The sequence below is a fragment of the Oncorhynchus keta genome, chromosome 9 (assembly GCF_023373465.1).
Source record: "Oncorhynchus keta strain PuntledgeMale-10-30-2019 chromosome 9, Oket_V2, whole genome shotgun sequence".
NCBI lineage: Eukaryota > Metazoa > Chordata > Actinopteri > Salmoniformes > Salmonidae > Oncorhynchus > Oncorhynchus keta.
This window is the reverse complement of record NC_068429.1, coordinates 18499866-18521637: the sequence shown is the minus strand read 5'-3', so window position 1 is coordinate 18521637 and position 21772 is coordinate 18499866. Positions and strand designations below refer to the sequence as shown.

The 21772-nt window shown below is 44.5% G+C and overlaps 1 protein-coding gene across 13 annotated transcripts in view; it reads left to right on the top strand.

Moving 5' to 3' along the window:
- Positions 1–21772, top strand: part of LOC118378091 (calcium/calmodulin-dependent protein kinase type II subunit beta) — an 82693-nt gene that overhangs the window by 41920 nt on the left and 19001 nt on the right. For 5 of the 13 annotated variants that reach the window (XM_052525405.1, XM_052525412.1, XM_052525409.1 and 2 more), the window contains exons 12-14: positions 5632–5680; positions 6322–6393; positions 7873–7907. In XM_052525405.1, coding sequence (XP_052381365.1) covers positions 5632–5680; positions 6322–6393; positions 7873–7907 — 156 coding nt within the window. The remainder of the gene's footprint in view (positions 1–5631; positions 5681–6321; positions 6394–7872; positions 7908–21772) is intronic. The other 8 variants (XM_052525413.1, XM_052525410.1, XM_052525408.1 and 5 more) reach the window with 2 other exon arrangements.

Here is a 21772-nt window from a genome sequence, read left to right as displayed (position 1 = left end):
CTCTCTCTCCCTCTCCCTCCTCTCTATCTCTCTCTCCCTCCCCTCCATCGCTCTCTCTCTCCCTCGCCTCCATATCTCTCTCTCTCCCTCCTCTCTCTCTCCCTCCTCTCTCTCTCTCTCTCCCTCCCCTTCATCGCTCTCTCTCCCTCTCACTCCTCTCTATCTCTCTCTCCCTCCTCTCTCTCTCCCTCCTCTCTCTCTCTCTCTCCCTCCCCTCCATCGCTCTCTCTCCCTCTCACTCCTCTCTATCTCTCTCTCCCTCCCCTCCATCACTCCCTCTCCCTCCCTCCATCTCTCTCTCTCTCTCTCTCTCTCCCTCCCTCCCATCCATATCAATTCAATTCAATTCAAGGGCTTTATTGGCATGGGAAACATGTGTTAACATTGCCAAAGCAAGTGAGGTAGACAACATACAAAGTGAACATATAAAGTGAAAAACAACAAAAATTAACAGTAAACATTACACATACAACAGTTTCAAAACAGTAAAGACATTACAAATGTTATATATATATATATATATATATATATACACAATGTACAAATAATTAAAGGACACAAGATAAAATAAATAAGCATAAATATGGGTTGTATTTACAATGGTGTTTGTTCTTCACTGGTTGCCCTTTTCTCGTGGCAACAGGTCACAAATCTTGCTGCTGTGATGGCACACTGTGGAATTTCACCCAGTAGGTATGGGAGTTTTTCAAAATTGGATATGTTTTCGAATTCTTTGTGGATCTGTGTGATCTGGGGAAATATGTCTCTCTAATATGGTCATACATTGGGCAGGAGGTTAGGAAGTGCAGCTCAGTTTCCACCTCATTTTGTGGGCAGTGAGCACATAGCCTGTCTTCTCTTGAGAGCCATGTCTGCCTACGGCGGCCTTTCTCAATAGCAAGGCTATGCTCACTGAGTCTGTACATAGTCAAAGCTTTCCTTAATTTTGGGTCAGTCACAGTGGTCAGGTATTCTGCCGCTGTGTACTCTCTGTGTAGGGCCAAATAGCATTCTAGTTTGCTCTGTTTTTTTGTTAATTCTTTCCAATGTGTTAAGTAATTATCTTTTTGTTTTCTCATGATTTGGTTGGGTCTAATTGTGCTGTTGTCCTGGGGCTCTGTAGGGTGTGTTTGTGTTTGTGAACAGAGCCCCAGGACCAGTTTGCTTAGGGGACTCTTCTCCAGGTTCATCTCTCTGTTTGTGATGGCTTTGTTATGGAAGGTTTGTGAATCGCTTCCTTTTAGGTGGTTGTAGAATTTAATGGCTCTTTTCTGGATTTTGATAATTAGTGGGTATCGGCCTAATTCTGCTCTGCATGCATTATTTGGTGTTTTACGTTGTACACGGAGGATATTTTTGCAGAATTCTGCGTGCAGAGTCTCAATTTGGTGTTTGTCCCATTTTGTGAAGTCTTGGTTGGTGAGCGGACCCCAGACCTCACAACCATAAAGGGCAATGGGCTCTATGACTGATTCAAGTATTTTTAGCCAAATCCTAATTGGTATGTTGAAATTTATGTTTCTTTTGATGGCATAGAATGCCCTTCTTGCCTTGTCTCTCAGATCGTTCACACCTTTGTGGAAGTTACCTGTGGCGCTGATGTTTAGGCCAAGGTATGTATAGTTTTTGTGTGCTCTAGGGCAACAGTGTCGAGATGGAATTTGTATTTGTGGTCCTGGTGACTCGACCTTTTTGGAACACCATTATTTTGGTCTTACTGAGATTTACTGTCAGGGCCCAGGTCTGACAGAATCTGTGCATAAGATCTAGGTGCTGCTGTAGGCCCTCCTTGGTTGGTGACAGAAGCACCAGATCATCAGCAAACAGCAGACATTTGACTTTGGATTCTAGCAGGGGAGGCCGGGTGCTGCAGACTTTTCTAGTGCCCGCGCCAGTTCGTTGATATATATGTTGAAGAGGGTGGGGCTTAAGCTGCATCCCTGTCTAACCCCACGACCCTGTGTGAAGAAATGTGTGTGTTTTTTGCCAATTTTAACCGCACACTTGTTGTTTGTGTACATGGATTTTATAATGTCATATGTTTTACCCCCAACACCACTTTCCATCAGTTTGTATAGCAGACCCTCATGCCAAATTGAGTCGAAGGCTTTTTTGAAATCAACAAAGCATGAGAAGACTTTGCCTTTGTTTTGGTTTGTTTGGTTGTCAATTAAGGTGTGCAGGGTGAATACATGGTCTGTTGTACGGTAATTTGGTAAAAAGCCAATTTGACATTTGCTCAGTACATTGTTTTCATTGAGGAAATGTACGAGTCTGCTGTTAATAATAATGCAGAGGATTTTCCCAAGGTTACTGTTGACACATATTCCACGGTAGTTATTGGGGTCAAATTTGTCTCCACTTTTGTGGATTGGGGTGATCAGTCCTTGGTTCCAAATATTGGGGAAGATGCCAGAGCTAAGTATGATGTTAAAGAGTTTTAGTATAGCCAATTGGAATTTGTTGTCTGTATATTTGATCATTTCATTGAGGATACCATCGACACCACAGGCCTTTTTGGGTTGGAGGGTTTTTATTTTGTCCTGTAACTCATTCAATGTAATTGGAGAATCCAGTGGGTTCTGGTAGTCTTTAATAGTTGATTCTAAGATCTGTAGTTGATCATGTATATGTTTTGCTCTTTGTTCTTTGTTATAGAACCAAAAAGATTGGAGAAGTGGTTTACCCATACATCTCCATTTTGGATAGATAATTCTTCGTGTTGTTGTTTGTTTAGTGTTTTCCAATTTTCCCAGAAGTGTTTAGAGTCTATGGATTCTTCAATTGCATTGAGCTGATTTCTGACATGCTGTTCCTTCTTTTTCCGTAGTGTGTTTCTGTATTGTTTTAGTGATTCACCATAGTGAAGGCGTAGACTCAGGTTTTCCGGGTCTCTATGTTTTTGGTTGGACAGGTTTCTCAATTTCTTTCTTAGATTTTTGCATTCCTCATCAAACCATTTGTCATTATTGTTAATTTTCTTCGGTTTTCTATTTGAGATTTTTAGATTTGATAGGGAAGCTGAGAGGTCAAATATACTATATATATATATATATATACAAATATACATATCTCTCCCTCCTCCCTATCTCTCTCTCCCTCCCCTCCATCTCTCTCTCCCTCCATATCTCCTATGCCATGATAGATGGATTGGTGCCTTTCTCTATTCATAGAGGATGATGTCTGGATGATGTGGCCAGACATATGGATTCTGCTAGTATGTTTAGATGAGCTGGAACAGACTGGTTCATGTATGTTACACTGGAAATAAATGGTGCCATATTCCCTATATAGTGCACTACTTTTTCCCAGGGTCTATAGGGTCCGTAGTGTACATACTATATAAGGAATAGGTTGCCATTTGGAAGGCGGGGAGTGTGTTTTTGAGACCAAGGCTATATGTCATGAGGAGTGGATCGATAATACTGCTGGATCTGGAAAGGAAGGAACACACACAAGAAACACAGCCTGTTAGTGTATGTGTGTACACAGGCTAGCCATTCTTATTGTATGGTGTCCACGTGATCACACATGCTCTTAGTTAGTTAAAGACATGTTATGGATCTTCTACCGTGATCACACATGCTCTTAGTTAGTTAAAGACATGTTATGGATCTTCTACCGTGATCACACATGCTCTTAGTTAGTTAAAGACATGTTACGGATCTTCTACCGTGATCACACATGCTCTTAGTTAGTTAAAGACATGTTATGGATCTTCTACCGTGATCACACATGCTCTTAGTTAGTTAAAGACATGTTACGGATCTTCTACCGTGATCACACATGCTCTTAGTTAGTTAAAGACATGTTATGGATCTTCTACCGTGATCACACATGCTCTTAGTTGGTTAAAGACATGTTACGGATCTTCTACCGTGATCACACATGCTCTTAGTTAGTTAAAGACATGTTACGGATCTTCTACCGTGATCACACATGCTCTTAGTTAGTTAAAGACATGTTATGGATCTTCTACCGTGATCACACATGCTCTTAGTTAGTTAAAGACATGTTACGGATCTTCTACCGTGATCACACATGCTCTTAGTTGGTTAAAGACATGTTACGGATCTTCTACCGTGATCACACATGCTCTTAGTTGGTTAAAGACATGTTACGGATCTTCTACCGTGATCACACATGCTCTTAGTTAGTTAAAGACATGTTACGGATCTTCTACCGTGATCACACATGCTCTTAGTTGGTTAAAGACATGTTACGGATCTTCTACCGTGATCACACATGCTCTTAGTTGGTTAAAGACATGTTACAGATCTTCTACCGTGATCACACATGCTCTTAGTTGGTTAAAGACATGTTACGGATCTTCTACCGTGATCACACATGCTCTTAGTTGGTTAAAGACATGTTACGGATCTTCTACCGTGATCACACATGCTCTTAGTTAGTTAAAGACATGTTACGGATCTTCTACCGTGATCACACATGCTCTTAGTTAGTTAAAGACATGTTAAGGATCTTCTACCGTGATCACACATGCTCTTAGTTGGTTAAAGACATGTTACGGATCTTCTAATAAGTATTTTTTTAACCTCCCGCCTTGGGCTGGATGTGTTAATGTGTAGTTCATACATGCATAATATAACTTCAATTAGCCACAAAATTCCAAGTTTGAAAACAACTGTTTTCTGGATGCTGTGCCATTTTCCCTACATTTACCCACACATGGGCCATAGGGATGTGCACAGTTATTAAAATATTAGAACTGACATTAGGATTAGAATAGTTTTTGTCATGAAAAATATATACTACAGGCCCATTAACATTATTTTTTTAAATAAATAAAAATATTACATACAAGGATATACCACGTCAATTGAAATTATTAATTTAATAACACAACAAACTTTTCGATGTAGTTTTATGACGTGCACGGTTTCTTATTGTTAATGTTGGCCAATTAAAGCGGCAAAGAGGCTCAATGTGTTAAAATGCATTAAAATTACGGAATTAACAGTTTGCGAAATGAGAAGGAGTAGGCTACAACGAGCAACCAACAGGTATGCTGTTGTTTTCTCTGAATGGGATTGGGGAGAAAGTGCAGCATGTAGCCACAATTAGCCTAGCTAGTTACAATTAGCCTAAGTAGCTACAATTAGCCTAGCTAGCCACAATCAGCCTAGCTAGCTACAATCAGCCTAGCTAGTTACAATTAGCCTAGCTCGCTACAATTAGCCTAACTAGCTACAATTAGCCTAGCTAGGATATCCAACAAAACTTCATGGCACTATTCGAATAGTACAATTATTTCAGACCCCCATCCCTAGTGGTCCAGCCCCCTTGCAATTCGAGTTTCAGGCAATGGGCTTCAGCTTCTCACCATTTTAACAGCTAGCTAGTTAAATAAAGGTTAAATAAATACAAATAAATAAAAAGCTAGCAAGATAGAGCAGTGGCGTGGTGCACATAACTGCACATTGTCGGGGACCACTTTTGGCTAGTGGGGATTATTTTGAGAACTACTGGCTAAAAAGTATGCAAAAGTACCGAAGAATCTCTTTTAATGTTCATTGATAAAATCTTGAACTATAATAGTATGAGTGGGTTATAAGTGGTCTTCCTGGTGAATGGAAAGGGTCTGTAACTCTCTCTCTCTTCTGTCCATAGGGAGCCGTCCTAACTGCTATGCTGGTGACGAGGAATTTCTCTGGTAAATGTGTGTGTCATACATAAACACTTACACGCATGCACACACACGCATGCATGCACGCCACAGACAACCACGTGTGCACACAAACACACACACACACACACACAAACACACATGCACACACACACAGAGACACATGCACTTGCTCTCTTTCTCTCTCTCTCCACAAGCACAAAAAAAAGTCATGAGATGTTATCACAAACTGATTGGGTGAAGACTTTAGTCTCCCGTTATGAAGGACTTTACTAAGTTTGATTACAATGGTAAGCTGCATGGTTCATAACAGGTCCCTGTTCCTCTGGACGAACACGGTGTCTGCCGACCAAGGTAAGAGGGGTGAGAAACTTCGCACTGGAAACAGATGTCACCATGTCATTTAGGGTGAAAGATGGGTGAAATTCCCTGACGTTGATGACTTTTTACACTTTGATTCAACATCATCACATAGATTTGTTTTATGTTGAAATGTTTTTGCCCTTGACTCACTTTGATGAAACTTAACTGGGACTTGGGTAATATGACTTCAATCTGGCATACTCTTCACACTGAAACACTGACACTCTCCTCTCTTCTCTTCCCTCACTCCTTCCCCTTTTCTGTCCTTTGCTTTCACTCTCTGTCTTTCTCTCTCGCTCTCTCTGTGTCAGTCGGTAGACAGTCTACATCTCCTGCGTCAATCACTACTGTTCCTGCAACTGCTGCTGGGATAGTGGAGCAAGGTATCTTCTTCCTTCCTTCGCTTCTATACCTCCTCCTGTTACACAATTATACCGTCTCTCCTCTCTTCTTCTTATCTCCTCTCCCTCGCACTTCCTTCCTCATCCTTCCCTTTTGCACTCATTTTGTCCTTCCTCTCCTGCACCACCTCTCTATCCTCCCTCCCTCCCTCCCTCCCTCCCTCCCTCCCTCCCTCCCTCCCTCCCTCCCTCCCTCCCTCCCTCCCTCCCTCCCTCCCTCCCTCCCTCCCTCCCTCCCTCCCTCCCTCCCTCCCTCCCTCCCTCACCTTTCCCTCTCTCCTCTATTTATCCTCCTCTCCCCCTTTAATGAATGAAGCAGCATACATGGCATGTCTATCTACCCCCCTTCCTCCCTCCCTCCCTCTAACATGCTTTAGTCTTTTGTATCTTTGGGATGGAGTCCTTTTCTGTTTAACATTTTCTGCGTGTGTTTTGTCCCTCATGAGCAGTGTGTGAGGTGTCTTTGATGTGTGTGAGATACAAGCTGTGGAGAGATAAAGAGATAGTTCTCTCTGTGTTCAGACTCTTCCAGGCCAAAGCTGAGGATTCTCCTCCCACTCAGAAGTTATGTGTTGCTATGGTGATTAATCAGTGTCAGCACCAGAGCTTCCTGTGTTCTCACCTCTCTATTTCGCTCACTCTCTCTCTCTCTTCCCCCCTGCCTCTGGTTATTAATACAGAATACAGAAAGATTCATGAACCTTCCTGCAAGCATTTATGAGTGTGTGTGTTTATGATCAGTTTAAATTGTAATGTAAAGTGTTTGTGTATCATCATTTGCATGGCTCTCCTTACTGAATTATATTCCTGTATTATTTTCCTGGTGAGGAATCCCCTAATGTTAATCTGAATGAATCCCACCTGCCTCAGAGATGAACAAAACCATTATTATACACCTGCTTCTCCATTTCATATTCCACTACACTTTCACCTCTAATCCCCTGTGTGTGTGTGTTTGTGTGTGTGTGTGTGTGTGTGTGTGTGTGTGTGTGTGTGTGTGCTATCCCTGATGGACTGTGCTGATCCCTTGCTTTGGGCAGTTGTTCAGGTTCAGGGTTAATGAGTGTCAGTTGGATAGAGGTTTTTGTGCATGTGTGTGGTGGTGGTGGGGGGGTTTATGAGAGATAGTTACAGTACAAAGTAGATCACTGTTGTCTCAGTGAGAATGTGTGTGTGCGATTCTAAATGTTTTAGTGTGCTCGTTTGTAGGGGTTTACAGTAGTTTGTGTGTGTATGAGCTTTAGTGGGTGTGTTGGCACTGTTTAGAGTTTGGCGTTTCAGTGTGTTCGCTTTCGAGAGTTCTGTGTGTGTGAGAGAGGGTTTAGTTAGTTTAGTGTGTGTGTTAGCTAGCTTGGGGATAGCTAGGTGTCGACACTTGTGTGTGTGAGGTGTGTTTTAGCAATAGAGTGTGTAGGATGACTACTCTACCCTCTGAGAGTGTCTTCTCAATCTCCTTGGCAGCCAAGAGTCTCCTCAACAAGAAGGCTGACGTCAAGGTAAGATACATAAACACGTGTATCCTCTCTTCTCTTCTCTCTCTTCTCTCTTTTCATCTCTCTTCTCTTTTCATCTCTCTTCTCTCTTTTCATCTCTCTTCTCTTCTCTTCTCATCTCATTTCTCTTCTCATCTCATCTTTCTTCTCAGCTCTCTTCTCAGCTCTCTTCTCTCTCGTCTCTCTTTTCATCTCTCTTCTCTTCTCAGCTCTCTTCTCTTCTCTTTCTTCTCTCTTTTCATCTCTCTTTTCATTTCTCTTCTCATCTCTCTTCTCATCTCTCTTCTCATCTCTCTTCTCTCTTCTCCACTCTCTCCTCATCTCTCTTCTCCTCACTCTTCTCCTCTCTTCTCTCTTCTCCACTCTCTTCTCCTCTCTTCTCGCTCTTCTTCTCTCCCACAATTGGCAGTGTTATGTGGTGTTGTATTGTGTTTTGTGGGCATGCTGTTTGGGTGTGAGTGTGTGTTTATTACTGCTCGTTGTGTACACTGCGTGCTGTCTGCGTCAGCTGTTTGTGTGTGTGTAGCCTATTAGTCTGACTATCCAGCGTAGTCTGATGCACTGTAGCTTCAGTTACTTTAGCTATGTAGTTAAAATGTTCTATTCATGTGCACTGACAGCCTGTCAAACCCACCATAGATATAACATACGCTGTTCTATAGACCTCTATGGGTCAAACTCTCAGGACAGCAATGGATGTGTGCAGTAGACTCCAATAGTCATGTTTATGGTAGGGTTTGGTTGTTTATAGTACAGTTTGGTTGTTTATGGTAAGGTTTGATTGTTTAGGGTAAGGTTTGGTTGTTTATGTTAAGGTTTGGTTGTTTATGGTAAGGTTTGGTTGTTTATGGTAAAATTTGATTGTTTGCAGTAAGGTTTGGTTGTTTATGGTAAGCTTTGGTTGTTTATGATAAGGTTTGGTTGTTTATGGTAAGGTCACGACGCCAGGACAGCGGAGTCAATCACCACCTTCCGGAGACACCTGAAACCCCACCTCTTTAAGGAATACCTAGGATAGGATAAGTAATCCTTCTCACCCCCCTTTTAAGATTTAGATGCACTATTGTAAAGTGACTGTTCCACTGGATCTCATAAGGTGAATGCACCAATTTGTAAGTCGCTCTGGATAAGAGCGTCTGCTAAATGACTTAAATGTAAAAAAAAATGTAAATATGGAGAGAGTCTCTTCCATGAATGTGGAAGAGGTCTATTTATCCTGGGAGACACCTGGCCCAGGTGTTTCCCATGTAGCTGACGACCCGCCCAACTCCGCCCACCGGCATCCTAATAAGGAAACAAGAACAAAGAGAGAATACGGCAGACAGAGTGGGAGGGTCGTCACAGTTGTTTACGGTAAGGTTTGGTTGTTTACGGTAAGGTTTGGTTGTTTACGGTAAGGTTTGGTTGTTTACGGTAAGCTTTGGTTGTTTAGGGTAAGGTTTGGTTGTTTAGGGTAAGGTTTGGTTGTTATAGTAAGGTTTGGTTGTTATAGTAAGGTTTGGTTGTTTATAGTAAAGTTTGGTTGTTTATAGTAAGGTTTGGTTGTTTAGGGTAAGGTTTGGTTGTTTAGGGTAAGGTTTGGTTGTTTAGGGTAAGGTTTGGTTGTTTAGGGTAAGGTTTGGTTGTTTATGGTAAGGTTTGGTTGTTTACGGTAAGGTTTGGTTGTTTATTGTAAGGTTTTGTTGTTTATAGTAAGGTTTGGTTGTTTATGGTAAGGATTGGTTGCTTATGGTAAGGTTTGGTTGTTTACGGTAAGGTTTGGTTGTTTACGGTAAGGTTTAGTTTTTACGGTAAGCTTTGTTTGTTGTAGTAAAGTTTGGTTGTTTATGGTAAGGTTTTGTTGCTTACGGTAAGGTTTGTTTGTTTACGGTAAGGTTTGTTTGTTTACGGTAAGGTTTTGTTGCTTACGGTAAGGTTTGGTTGTTTATGGTAAGGTTTGGTTGCTTACGGTAAGGTTTGGTTGTTTATGGTAAGGTTTGGTTTATTTATGGTAAGGTTTGGTTGTTTACGGTAAGGTTTGGTTGTTTACGGTAAGGTTTGGTTGTTTACGGTAAGGTTTGGTTGTTTACGGTAAGGTTTTGTTGCTTACGGTAAAGTTTGGTTGTTTATGGTAAGGTTTAGTTGCTTACGGTAAGGTTTGGTTGTTTATGCCAAGGTTTGGTTGTTTATGGTAAGGTTTAGTTGTTTATGCCTAACAGAGGTTTTCATCTCCATCTTCCTCCCTTCATCTTTCCTTCTTTCTGTACCCTTCTTCCATCGTCCATCCCTCTCTCTCTCTGGCTGGCACAGTGCTAATCTCAGATTATTTCTCTCCACATGATTAATCTGTCGTTACGTAATCTCACTCTGCACAACCCCCCCAACCCCCTCTCTCTGTTCCTCTCCTGTCTGCACTTTGCAAACAACACTGGAGCTATTTTGGTTCAAAACACAAGCACACGCACACACACACACACAAAAATGCACACGCACACGCACACACACACGTGTGTTGAGTGGTGAGAGAAGGGGAGGAGATACTGATGAGAGATGGAGAAAGGGATGAGATAGATACATATATAATGTAGTGTTACTGTAGTGCTCTATACTCACCACAAGCCCAGATGTCTACAGGTTTACCATAAGCCTCCTTCCTCAGTACCTCTGGAGATAGGTAGCCTGGGGTACCTGCAAAACCTATGTATATGCACATACACACAGTGGTTAAACTGTATGACTTCAGTCGTAGGCCGAGAATGATGTATAACATGATGATGGATGGAGTCCAACACAGAAGACAAAACAAGTAGCACCCTACTTCCCTCCGGGTTACCCAATTCCTGTAGCACCCTACTTCCCTCCTGGTTACCCAGTTCCTGTAGCACCCTACTTCCCTCTGGGTTACCCAGTTCCTGTAGCACCCTACTTCCCTCCGGGTTACCCAGTTCCTGTAGCACCCTACTTCCCTCCGGGTTACCCAGTTCCAGTAGCACCCTACTTCCCTCCGGGTTACCCAGTTCCTGTAGCACCCTACTTCCCTCCGGGTTACCCAGTTCCAGTAGCACCCTACTTCCCTCCGGGTTACCCAGTTCCAGTAGCACCCTACTTCCCTCCGGGTTACCCAGTTCCTGTAGCACCCTACTTCCCTCCGGGTTACCCAGTTCCAGTAGCATCCTACTTCCCTCCGGGTTACCCAGTTCCAGTAGCACCCTACTTCCCTCCGGGTTACCCAGTTCCAGTAGCACCCTACTTCCCTCCGGGTTACCCAGTTCCTGTAGCACCCTACTTCCCTCCGGGTTACCCAGTTCCAGTAGCACCCTACTTCCTCCGGGTTACCCAGTTCCAGTAGCACCCTACTTCCCTCCGGGTTACCCAGTTCCTGTAGCACCCTACTTCCCTCCGGGTTACCCAGTTCCAGGTGCACCCTACTTCCCTCCGGGTTACCCAGTTCCTGTAGCACCCTACTTCCCTCCGGGTTACCCAGTTCCTGTAGCACCCTACTTCCCTCCGGGTTACCCAGTTCCAGTAGCACCCTACTTCCCTCCGGGTTACCCAGTTCCTGTAGCACCCTACTTCTCTCTGGGTTACCCAGTTCCTGTAGCACCCTACTTCCCTCCGGGTTACCCAGTTCCAGTAGCACCCTACTTCCCTCCGGGTTACCCAGTTCCTGTAGCACCCTACTTCCCTCCGGGTTACCCAGTTCCTGTAGCACCCTACTTCCCTCCGGGTTACCCAGTTCCAGTAGCACCCTACTTCCCTCCGGGTTACCCAGTTCCAGTAGCACCCTACTTCCCTCCGGGTTACCCAGTTCCTGTAGCACCCTACTTCCCTCCGGGTTACCCAGTTCCTGTAGCACCCTACTTCCCTCCGGGTTACCCAGTTCCAGTAGCACCCTACTTCCCTCCGGGTTACCCAGTTCCAGTAGCACCCTACTTCCCTCCGGGTTACCCAGTTCCTGTAGCACCCTACTTCCCTCCGGGTTACCCAGTTCCAGTAGCACCCTACTTCCCTCCGGGTTACCCAGTTCCAGTAGCACCCTACTTCCCTCCGGGTTACCCAGTTCCTGTAGCACCCTACTTCCCTCCGGGTTACCCAGTTCCAGGTGCACCCTACTTCCCTCCGGGTTACCCAGTTCCTGTAGCACCCTACTTCCCTCCGGGTTACCCAGTTCCTGTAGCACCCTACTTCCCTCCGGGTTACCCAGTTCCAGTAGCACCCTACTTCCCTCCGGGTTACCCAGTTCCTGTAGCACCCTACTTCTCTCTGGGTTACCCAGTTCCTGTAGCACCCTACTTCCCTCCGGGTTACCCAGTTCCAGTAGCACCCTACTTCCCTCCGGGTTACCCAGTTCCAGTAGCACCCTACTTCCCTCCGGGTTACCCAGTTCCAGTAGCACCCTACTTCCCTCCGGGTTACCCAGTTCCTGTAGCACCCTACTTCCCTCTTCGGGTTTAGGCGTGCCCTCTCCCAATCCAGCAGCACCATACCCTGCTCCTGACCAGATTGCACCCTGTCGTGCACCTGCTTTGCCACTTGGCAAGTAACAGCTGATTGCCTCATCATCTCAAGCCATCGTTGCCCCATTTCGAGAGCGGCAAAGAGAGTGACTTCGCCCTCCTCAAAATTGCCCTGGACGACATGATGAACAATCACAGGCACCTGAATGAGCGGTATAAGTATCAGGTGTTTCTTGGACACCTGAAACTTCCAAATGCACTCCAGCTCGCCAAGGCCTACATGCATGACCCAAGACCTTATACTGCTGCTTTACAAGCCCTGCAGGATAAGTACAGTCAGCCCCGCAGGATAAGTACGGTCAGCCCCACAGGATAAGTACGGTCAACCCCGCAGGATAAGTACGGTCAACCCCGCAGGATAAGTACAGTCAGCCCCACAGGATAAGTACGGTCAACCCCGCAGGATAAGTACGGTCAACCCCGCAGGATAAGTACGGTCAACCCCGCAGGATAAGTACGGTCAGCCCCGCAGGATAAGTACGGTCAGCCCCGCAGGATAAGTACGGTCAGCCCCGCAGGATAAGTACGGTCAGCCCCACAGGATAAGTACGGTCAGCCCCGCAGGATAAGTACGATCAACCCCGCAGGATAAGTACGGTCAGCCCCGCAGGATAAGTACGGTCAGCCCCGCAGGATAAGTACAGTCAGCCCCGCAGGATAAGTACGGTCAGCCCCGCAGGATAAGTACGGTCAGCCCCGCAGGATAAGTACGGTCAGCCCCGCAGGATAAGTACGGTCAGCCCCGCAGGATAAGTACGGTCAGCCCCGCAGGATAAGTACGGTCAGCCCCGCAGGATGAGTACGGTCAGCCCCGCATGATAAGTACGGTCAGCCCCGCATGATAAGTACGGTCAGCCCCGCAGGATAAGTACGGTCAGCCCCGCAGGATAAGTACGGTCAGCCCGGCAGGATAAGTACGGTCAGCCCCGCAGGATAAGTACGGTCAGCCCTGCAGGATAAGTACGGTCAGCCCCGCAGGATAAGTACGGTCAGCCCCGCATGATAAGTACGGTCAGCCCCGCATGATAAGTACGGTCAGCCCCGCAGGATAAGTACGGTCAGCCCCGCAGGATAAGTACGGTCAGCCCCGCAGGATAAGTACGGTCAGCCCCGCATGATAAGTACGGTCAGCCCCGCAGGATAAGTACGGTCAGCCCCGCAGGATAAGTACGGGCAGCCCCGCATGATAAGTACGGTCAGCACCGCAGTATAAGTATGGTCAGCCCCGCAGGATAAGTACGGTCAGCACCGCAGTATAAGTACGGTCAGCCCCGCAGGATAAGTACGGTCAGCACCGCAGTATAAGTACGGTCAGCCCCGCAGGATAAGTACGGTCAGCCCCGCAGGATAAGTACGGTCAGCCCCGCAGGATAAGTACGGTCAGCCCCGCATGATAAGTACGGTCAGCCCCGCAGGATAAGTACAGTCAGCCCCGCAGGATAAGTACGGTCAGCCCCGCATGATAAGTACGGTCAGCACCGCAGTATAAGTACGGTCAGCCCCGCAGGATAAGTACGGTCAGCCCCGCATGATAAGTACAGTCAGCCCCGCCATCTCGTCCAGTGTAAGCTAGCCACCATCCTGAAATCCCCCGCCATCGAGCTTGATGACGTAGAAACTGATGGCTCAGAGCGGAGCATCGTCTTGCCAATGGCTGGATAATTATCTCGTGTCTCTCTTACCAGAGCACAATCTCCTTATCTTTGCCTACTCACAACAGTACTAAATATCAGTGGTTTCACCCTCTTCAGCACTAACAACACCACTTACTCTCCCTCTATATGTCTGAATCACCCCTTCATCTCTCCTCTCCATCACTCCATCCAAATCCTCCCACAACTACAGACCTCCCTCCCCTCCCTCCACTCCCTGTCCCCACCACCTCAAGGATGAGATGAGTTCACCTACGCCGGTTTGTGTGTGTGTGTGTGTGTGTGTTCTGTCGGATGGGAAGGCTACTCTCGCTGTGTTTCTGAACTTTGGGAACCAGGAAGACCGAAATAGAAGCTACAGTACCATCAGCTGCACCACTGGCGTCGCTTAGCAACCATCTCAATACACACACACACATACACACATATTTTAAGGTATTTTTCTCATATTCTTTCTCTTTAGGCAGTAATCCACATCCGTTAGACTCCATCTACGTCCATAAAGGAGCAGAATCAAAGTGTATTGTACATGCCATATTTGAATGATTATTTGTTGGGTTCATTTATTGTTTCTTTTTTGTGATATGATCATTTGTGTAAACCATTTTTTTTTTTTTGACGTACAATCCACACTCATTTTCATTCTTCATACCCTTCATGGTGTTCATCTCACTCTCACTCTCTCCATCTCATCATCCATTCCATCACTACAACCAGAGATGGAAATCCAGTCCCAAGGTTCAGATCCTGGTGAGGATATCATTGTATCCCTCTCTCCCCCCTCTTCTGTTCTCTCATCCCATTTTCTCCTTTCTCTCCACCTCTCCTCTTCTCTCCTCTTGCTCTTTATTTCCTCATCTTCTCTCCTCTTTTTCCTCTCTTCCCTCCTTTTCTTCTTCTCTCTTCACCTCTTCTCTCCTCTTCCTCTCTTTCTCCTGTCCTGTTCTCTCTCTCCTCCTTTTCTCTCTTCCCCTCCTATCCCCTCTCCTCCCCTCTCCACTCTCCCCTCCTTATCTCTTATATTCCTCCTGTTCTCCTCTCTCTTTCCCCTCTCCTCTCTATCATACTCTTTCAGTGGTCTCTACTGATGAGTCACCTGTCAGTCATTCCACCCGAGAGAGAAAGAGAGAGACAGATATGCTAATGCTGCATTGTTACAGTTGCAGTTTCACTGTGACAAACTATTATCAGACCTTGAATGAAGGGCTGGTCATTTTCCCAAACACATAATCAGTTTGTTTGTGTATGTGTGTGTGTGTTTGTACTGTATTTCCATGCCACTTGTGTGTAATTGTTCTGTAGCTGGTGGGCTGGTCACGTGTCGTGTGTAGTTGGCATGTTATTCTGGGGTTGTGTGTAGTTGGCATGTTATTCTGGGGTTGTGTGTAGTTGGCATGTTATTCTGGGGTTGTGTGTAGTTGGCATGTTATTCTGGGGTTGTGTGTAGTTGGCATGTTATTCTGGGGTTGTGTGTAGTTGGCATGTTATTCTGGGGTTGTGTGTTATTCTGGTGTTGGTGTAGTTGGCATGTTATTCTGGGGTTGTGTGTTGTTAGTGTTATTCTGGTGTTGTGTGTAGTTGGCATGTTATTCTGGTGTTGTGTGTAGTTGGCATGTTATTCTGGGTTTGTGTGTTGTTGTCATGTTATTCTGGGTTTGTGTGTTGTTGTCATGTTATTCTGGGGTTGTGTGTAGTTGGCATGTTATTCTGGGGTTGTGTGTAGTTGGCATGTTATTCTGGGGTTGTGTGTAGTTGGCATGTTATTCTGGGGTTGTGTGTAGTTGGCATGTTATTCTGGTGTTGTGTGTAGTTGGCATGTTATTCTGGTGTTGTGTGTAGTTGGCATGTTATTCTGGTGTTGTGTGTAGTTGGCATGTTATTCTGGGTTTGTGTGTTGTTGTCATGTTATTCTGGGTTTGTGTGTAGTTGGCATGTTATTCTGGGGTTGTGTGTAGTTGGCATGTTATTCTGGGGTTGTGTGTAGTTGGCATGTTATTCTGTGATTTTGTGTAACTGCCATATTTTTCTGTCTGTCTGTCTGTCTGTCTGTCTGTCTGTCTGTCTGTCTGTCTGTCTGTCTGTCTGTCTGTCTCTGCTTTCCTCTTGCTCTAATGTCTTGTGTTCTGGTTTATGTAGTTGGTGTTGGTCAAATACACTGAGTATACCAAACATCAGGAACACCTTCCTAATATGTTGCCCGCCCCCCCTCTCAGAACAGCCTACATTTGTTGGGGCATGGACTCTCTACAAGGTCCTTTGGGTGGTGGACTATTCTTGATACACAGGATGTTCTTAATGTTTTGTACACTCAGTTTATATACCACGTTCTACCAAAATATTCCTGATAAGCTTTGATGTGGAATCGGAGTGCCTCTCACTACATCTCACACATGCTCTGTGGGTGTGTAGGATGACGGGGCTGGGATAGAGAGGAGGACCCAATCCAATTCTTGAAATCATTTGATTGATTTGACCTGCTTAGTTCTGTTCTGTTCGGTTGATCAGGCTTGTGGGGAAATGAGCTGTAGGGTGTCTATCTATCTTGGCTCAATAATTTATAACCCCACCCACACACACTAACCACACCCTCTGATAAACTCAATAACTTCTAACCCCACCCACACACACTAACCACACCCTCTGATAAACTCAATAACTTCTAACCCCACCCACACACACTAACCACACCCTCTGATAAACTCAATAACTTCTAACCCCACCCACACACACTAACCACACCCTCTGATAAACTCAATAACTTCTAACCTCACCCACACACTAACCACACCCTCTGATAAACTCAATAACTTCTAACCCCACACACACACACTAACCACACCTCTGATATGCTCAATAACTTCTAACCCCACACACACACTAACCACACCCTCTGACAGGCTCAATCACTTATTTTTTGCACCATTTTGTTTGATCTTTTATAAACCAAACCAAACATAGACATACAAACGACAACATCATACAAACATCAACTATATTCCACCTGCCCAGGCCCACTAGCACACACCCCCATCTCCAGCGCTGCATCACTTTCCACCACATGGCCTGAAACTGCATCATGTTGTTTCTCTCAGTAGCCCACGCACTTTCAATATTTAAATACTAAATCATTTGATTTTGTCCATTGTGTTAATGATGGCGGATTGATTGATTTCCACATTGTCTTAAGATGAATAGAGAATCGTCCAACCCATCAGGAATCTCTCTACACCCCCATATACAATGTCTTGAAATATGCTGGCTCAGTCACTTCTAATTCACCCTCTCACATGGTCCTCTGATAGGCTGGCTGCTCGCTAACCACACGCTCTGAGATGTACCTCATTTAGCAGATACTCTTATCTAGAGCAACTTACAATAGCAATTAGAGTTAAGTACCTTACTCAAAGCCACATCGATGCCTAGTCGGCTCAGGGATTTGAACCAGCAGTCTTTCTGTTACTAGCCCAATCACTAGGCTACCTGCCTTATTGTCCTCCGTTCAGTCTTCTGTACATGCACAATAGATTTTAAAAGCTATAACAAATGTTTAAAGGATATAATAAATGGATACCCACTGTATCCTAACATTTAATCACCTCAGAAAGAAACACAAACTTGAAAATAACAACTTGAAAGTTTCAGTAATCAAAAATTACAAATTGAAAGGGGCTAAAGGCATCAAATTAACAATGAAAATACTAAATAAGATTGATTCCCCAAGATAAAATAAAAATCTGGTTTTACAACCCCATTGAGGGTATTTATGTCAAATCGTATTTTCGGAATAGGTTGTGCCAGCAGCATACCACCCTGCACACCCTGCACACCCTGCAGGGTTGGTCCTGGTCAGTCCCTGGATGGGAGACCAGATGCTGCCGGAAGTGGTGTTGGAGGGCCAGTAGGAGGCACTCTTTCCTCTGGTCTAAAAAAATAAATATCCCAATGCCCCAGGGCAGTGATTGGGGACACTGCCCTGTGTAGGGTGCTGTCTTTTGGATGGGATGTTAAATGGGTGTGCTGACTCTCTGAGGTCATTAAATTCCCAATCTGGCCCTCAAACCATCACGGTCACCTAATAATCCCCAGTTTACAATTGGCTCATTAATCCCCCTCCTCTCCCCTGTAACTATTCCCCAGGTCGTTGCTGCAAATGAGAACGTGTTCTCAGTAAACTTACCTGGTAAAATAACAGATAAATAATAAAAGTATACTACCCAAGTTATCAAAAAACATGTAACATTCCCCTTTAAAACAAACAATCTATAGAGGTTTACATTTGAAGAGCAATTCCCATCATAAACAACACATGTAATAGTTATAGGTAATGTATTTGAATGATTAAAAAAAACATGAGATTCCTTCCATTCGAGACTTAAATGTTGCAATCTAATTACTGCCAAAATAAACCACCAGGTCCAGTAGTCATCATAATTGCATTTACTTCACCCTACATGATGTCAACTCAGAATTAGATCTAAATTGAACTATCACTAGAATTCAAATAACAACACACATCAAGAAGTACTATTATGGAGAACTATACACTATACACAAAAAAAACAATTGGGAAAAGGCCATCAAAAAGTGGTTTGGGGTGATTAGTGGTGCTGATAATCAAAACGAGGATTGTATCCTATTACTTCATTTGTATTGCATGTCCCATACCTAGTGGTCTGGGAAGGTTAGTGGTACAGACTACGTTACATCAACAACTCTGCCAGATAAAGACTTTCTGATGATTGTGTTTCCCATTCCAAGCAAAGTGCATCTATTCTGAACAAAAATATCAACTCAACATGGAACAATTTTACTGAGTTGCAGTTCATATAAGAAAATCAGTCAACTGAAATAAATTCATTAGGGCCTAATGTATGGATTTTACATGACTGAGCAGGGGCGCATTCATGGGTGGGCCTGGGAGGGCATAGGCCCACCCACATAGGCCCAGCTAATCAGAATGAGTTTTTCCCCACATAAGGGCTTTATTACAGACTGAATACTCCTTAGTTTCATCAGCTGTCCTGGTGGCTGGTCTCAGATGATCCCGCAGGTGAAGAAGCCAGATCTGGAGGTCCTGGGCTGACGTGGTTACACGTGGTCTGCGGTTGTGAGGCCGGTTGGATGTACTGCCAAATTCTCTAAAATGGTAGAGAAATTAACATAAAATTCTCTGACAGCAGCTCTGGTGGAGATTCCTACAGACAACATGCCATTTGCACGCTACCTCAAACCTTGAGACATCTGTGGCATTGTGTTGTGTGACAAAACTGCACATTTTAGCGTTGCCTTTTATTGTCGCCAGCACAAGGTGAACCTGTGTAAATATCATGCTGTTTAATCAGCTTCTTATTTATTTAATTTTCTGCTCTTTTGCACACCAGTATCTCTACCTGTACATGACCATCTGATCATTTATCACTCCAGTGTTAATCTGCAAAATTGTAATTATTCGACTACCTCCTCGTGCCTTTTGCACACAACGTATATAGACTCTTTCTTTCTTTTTCTACTGTGTTATTGACTTGTTTATTGTTTACTCCATGTGTAACTCTGTGTTGTCTGTTCACACTGCTATGCTTTATCTTGGCCAGGTCGCAGTTGTAAATGAGAACTTGTTCTCAACTAGCCTACCTGGTTAAATAAAGGTGAAATAAAATAAAATAATAAAATATGCCACACCTGTCAGGTTTATGGATTATCTTGGCAAAGGAGAAATGCTCTCTAACAGGATGTAAACACATTTCTGCACAAAGAAATAAGCTTTTTGAGCGTATGGAAAATGTCTAGGATCTTTTATTTCAGCTCATGAAACATGGGACCAACACTTTACATGTTGCGTTTATATCTTTATTCAGTATTTATCTCATATGCCTATAGGAAGAATTTGCACAAAATCATTTCTACCTGCAACATCATCAAACCCTCATGAAACTGTACATTGGCACCTTGCTAATTTCACCTATTCTCTAGTAGAAGTGTGCCAAAAGGAACTCTAAAACCCTTCGGTCTACCTTTAGATAGATGAGGTGTCATTAGGGCTGTGTTTTCACCTATTCTCTAGTAGAAGTGTGCCAAAAGGAACTCTGTAAAACCCTTCGGTCTACCTTTAGATAGATGAGGTGTCATTAGGGCTGTGTTTTCACCTATTCTCTAGTAGAAGTGTGCCAAAAGGAACTCTGTAAAACCCTTCGGTCTACCTTTAGATAGATGAGGTGTCATTAGGGCTGTGTTTTCACCTATTCTCTAGTAGAAGTGTGCCAAAAGGAACTCTGTAAAACCCTTCGGTCTACCTTTAGATAGATGAGGTGCCATTAGGGCTGTGTTTTCACCTATTCTCTAGTAGAAGTGTGCCAAAAGGAACTCTGTAAAACACTTCGGTCTACCTTTAGATAGATGAGGTGCCATTAGGGCTGTGTTTTCACCTATTCTCTAGTAGAAGTGTGCCAAAAGGAACTCTAAAACCCTTCGGTCTACCTTTAGATAGATGAGGTGTCATTAGGGCTGTGTTTTCACCTATTCTCTAGTAGAAGTGTGCCAAAAGGAACTCTAAAACCCTTCGGTCTACCTTTAGATAGATGAGGTGTCATTAGGGCTGTGTTTTCACCTATTCTCTAGTAGAAGTGTGCCAAAAGGAACTCTGTAAAACCCTTCAGTCTACCTTTAGATAGATGAGCTGCCATTAGGGCTGTGTTTTCACTGCCTTACTGTGCAGTGAGGTGGTGTTGCCCCCACAGTCCACAACCTGCTACATCTCCTGGGAGAACTGCTCCGCCTGACAGGCTCGATCACTTCTAATTCGCTCCTTCACACTAACCAGGTCCTCTGATGGCTGAAGGCTGGCTGCACACCGACTGACTCACAATATTGATCCTGCCCTGTATATCAGTCCTTTGGGTTTGAATGAGTCCGTCTCATGATAGATATAGACAAGAACCTTACATAGACTTGGATCTGATATAGACCGTACAGTATATTAACTGCAGAGATGGGGAAAAAGAGTGGCGTGTTTATTATTGAGAGGTTGGCACAGATCTAAGATCAGCTTTCCTAAGTCTAGCTAAATCCTAACCATTAATATTTTTACGGGGGAACCTGAAAAACTGACCTTAAATCACTGTATAGGGTCAACTCTTTATTGTTTTAAATGATTTTTGTTATATTTTTATATATCATTTTTTTACCTACCCCTTTTTCTCCTCAATTCCGTGGTATAAAATTGGTAGTTACAGTCTTGTCTCATCGCTGCAACTCTCGTACGGACTCGTGAGAGGCGAAGGTCGAGAGCCGTGTGTCCTCTGCAACACAATCCAACCAAGCCGCACTGCTTCTTGACACAATGCCCTCTTAACCCGGAAGCCATCCACACCAATGCGTCGGAGGAAACACCGTACACCTGGCAACCGTGTCAGCGTGCACTGCGCCCGGCCCGGCACAGGAGTTGCTAGACCGCGATGGGACAAGGACAACCCTGCCGGCAAAACCCTCCCCTAACCCAGACGACACTGGGCCAATTGTGCACCGCCCCATGGGTCTCCCGGTCGCGGCCAGTTACGAGAATCTCTAGAGGCACAGCTGCACTGTGATGCAAGGCCTTAGGCCCCTGCACCTCTGGGGAGACCCCTAATGTTTTAAATTCTTTAAACAAGTGGAATTCCACTTGTAATGATTGTAATGATAGAAGTGTAGCACAGAAAGTGAGTAGCAGAATGGGGATATGAAA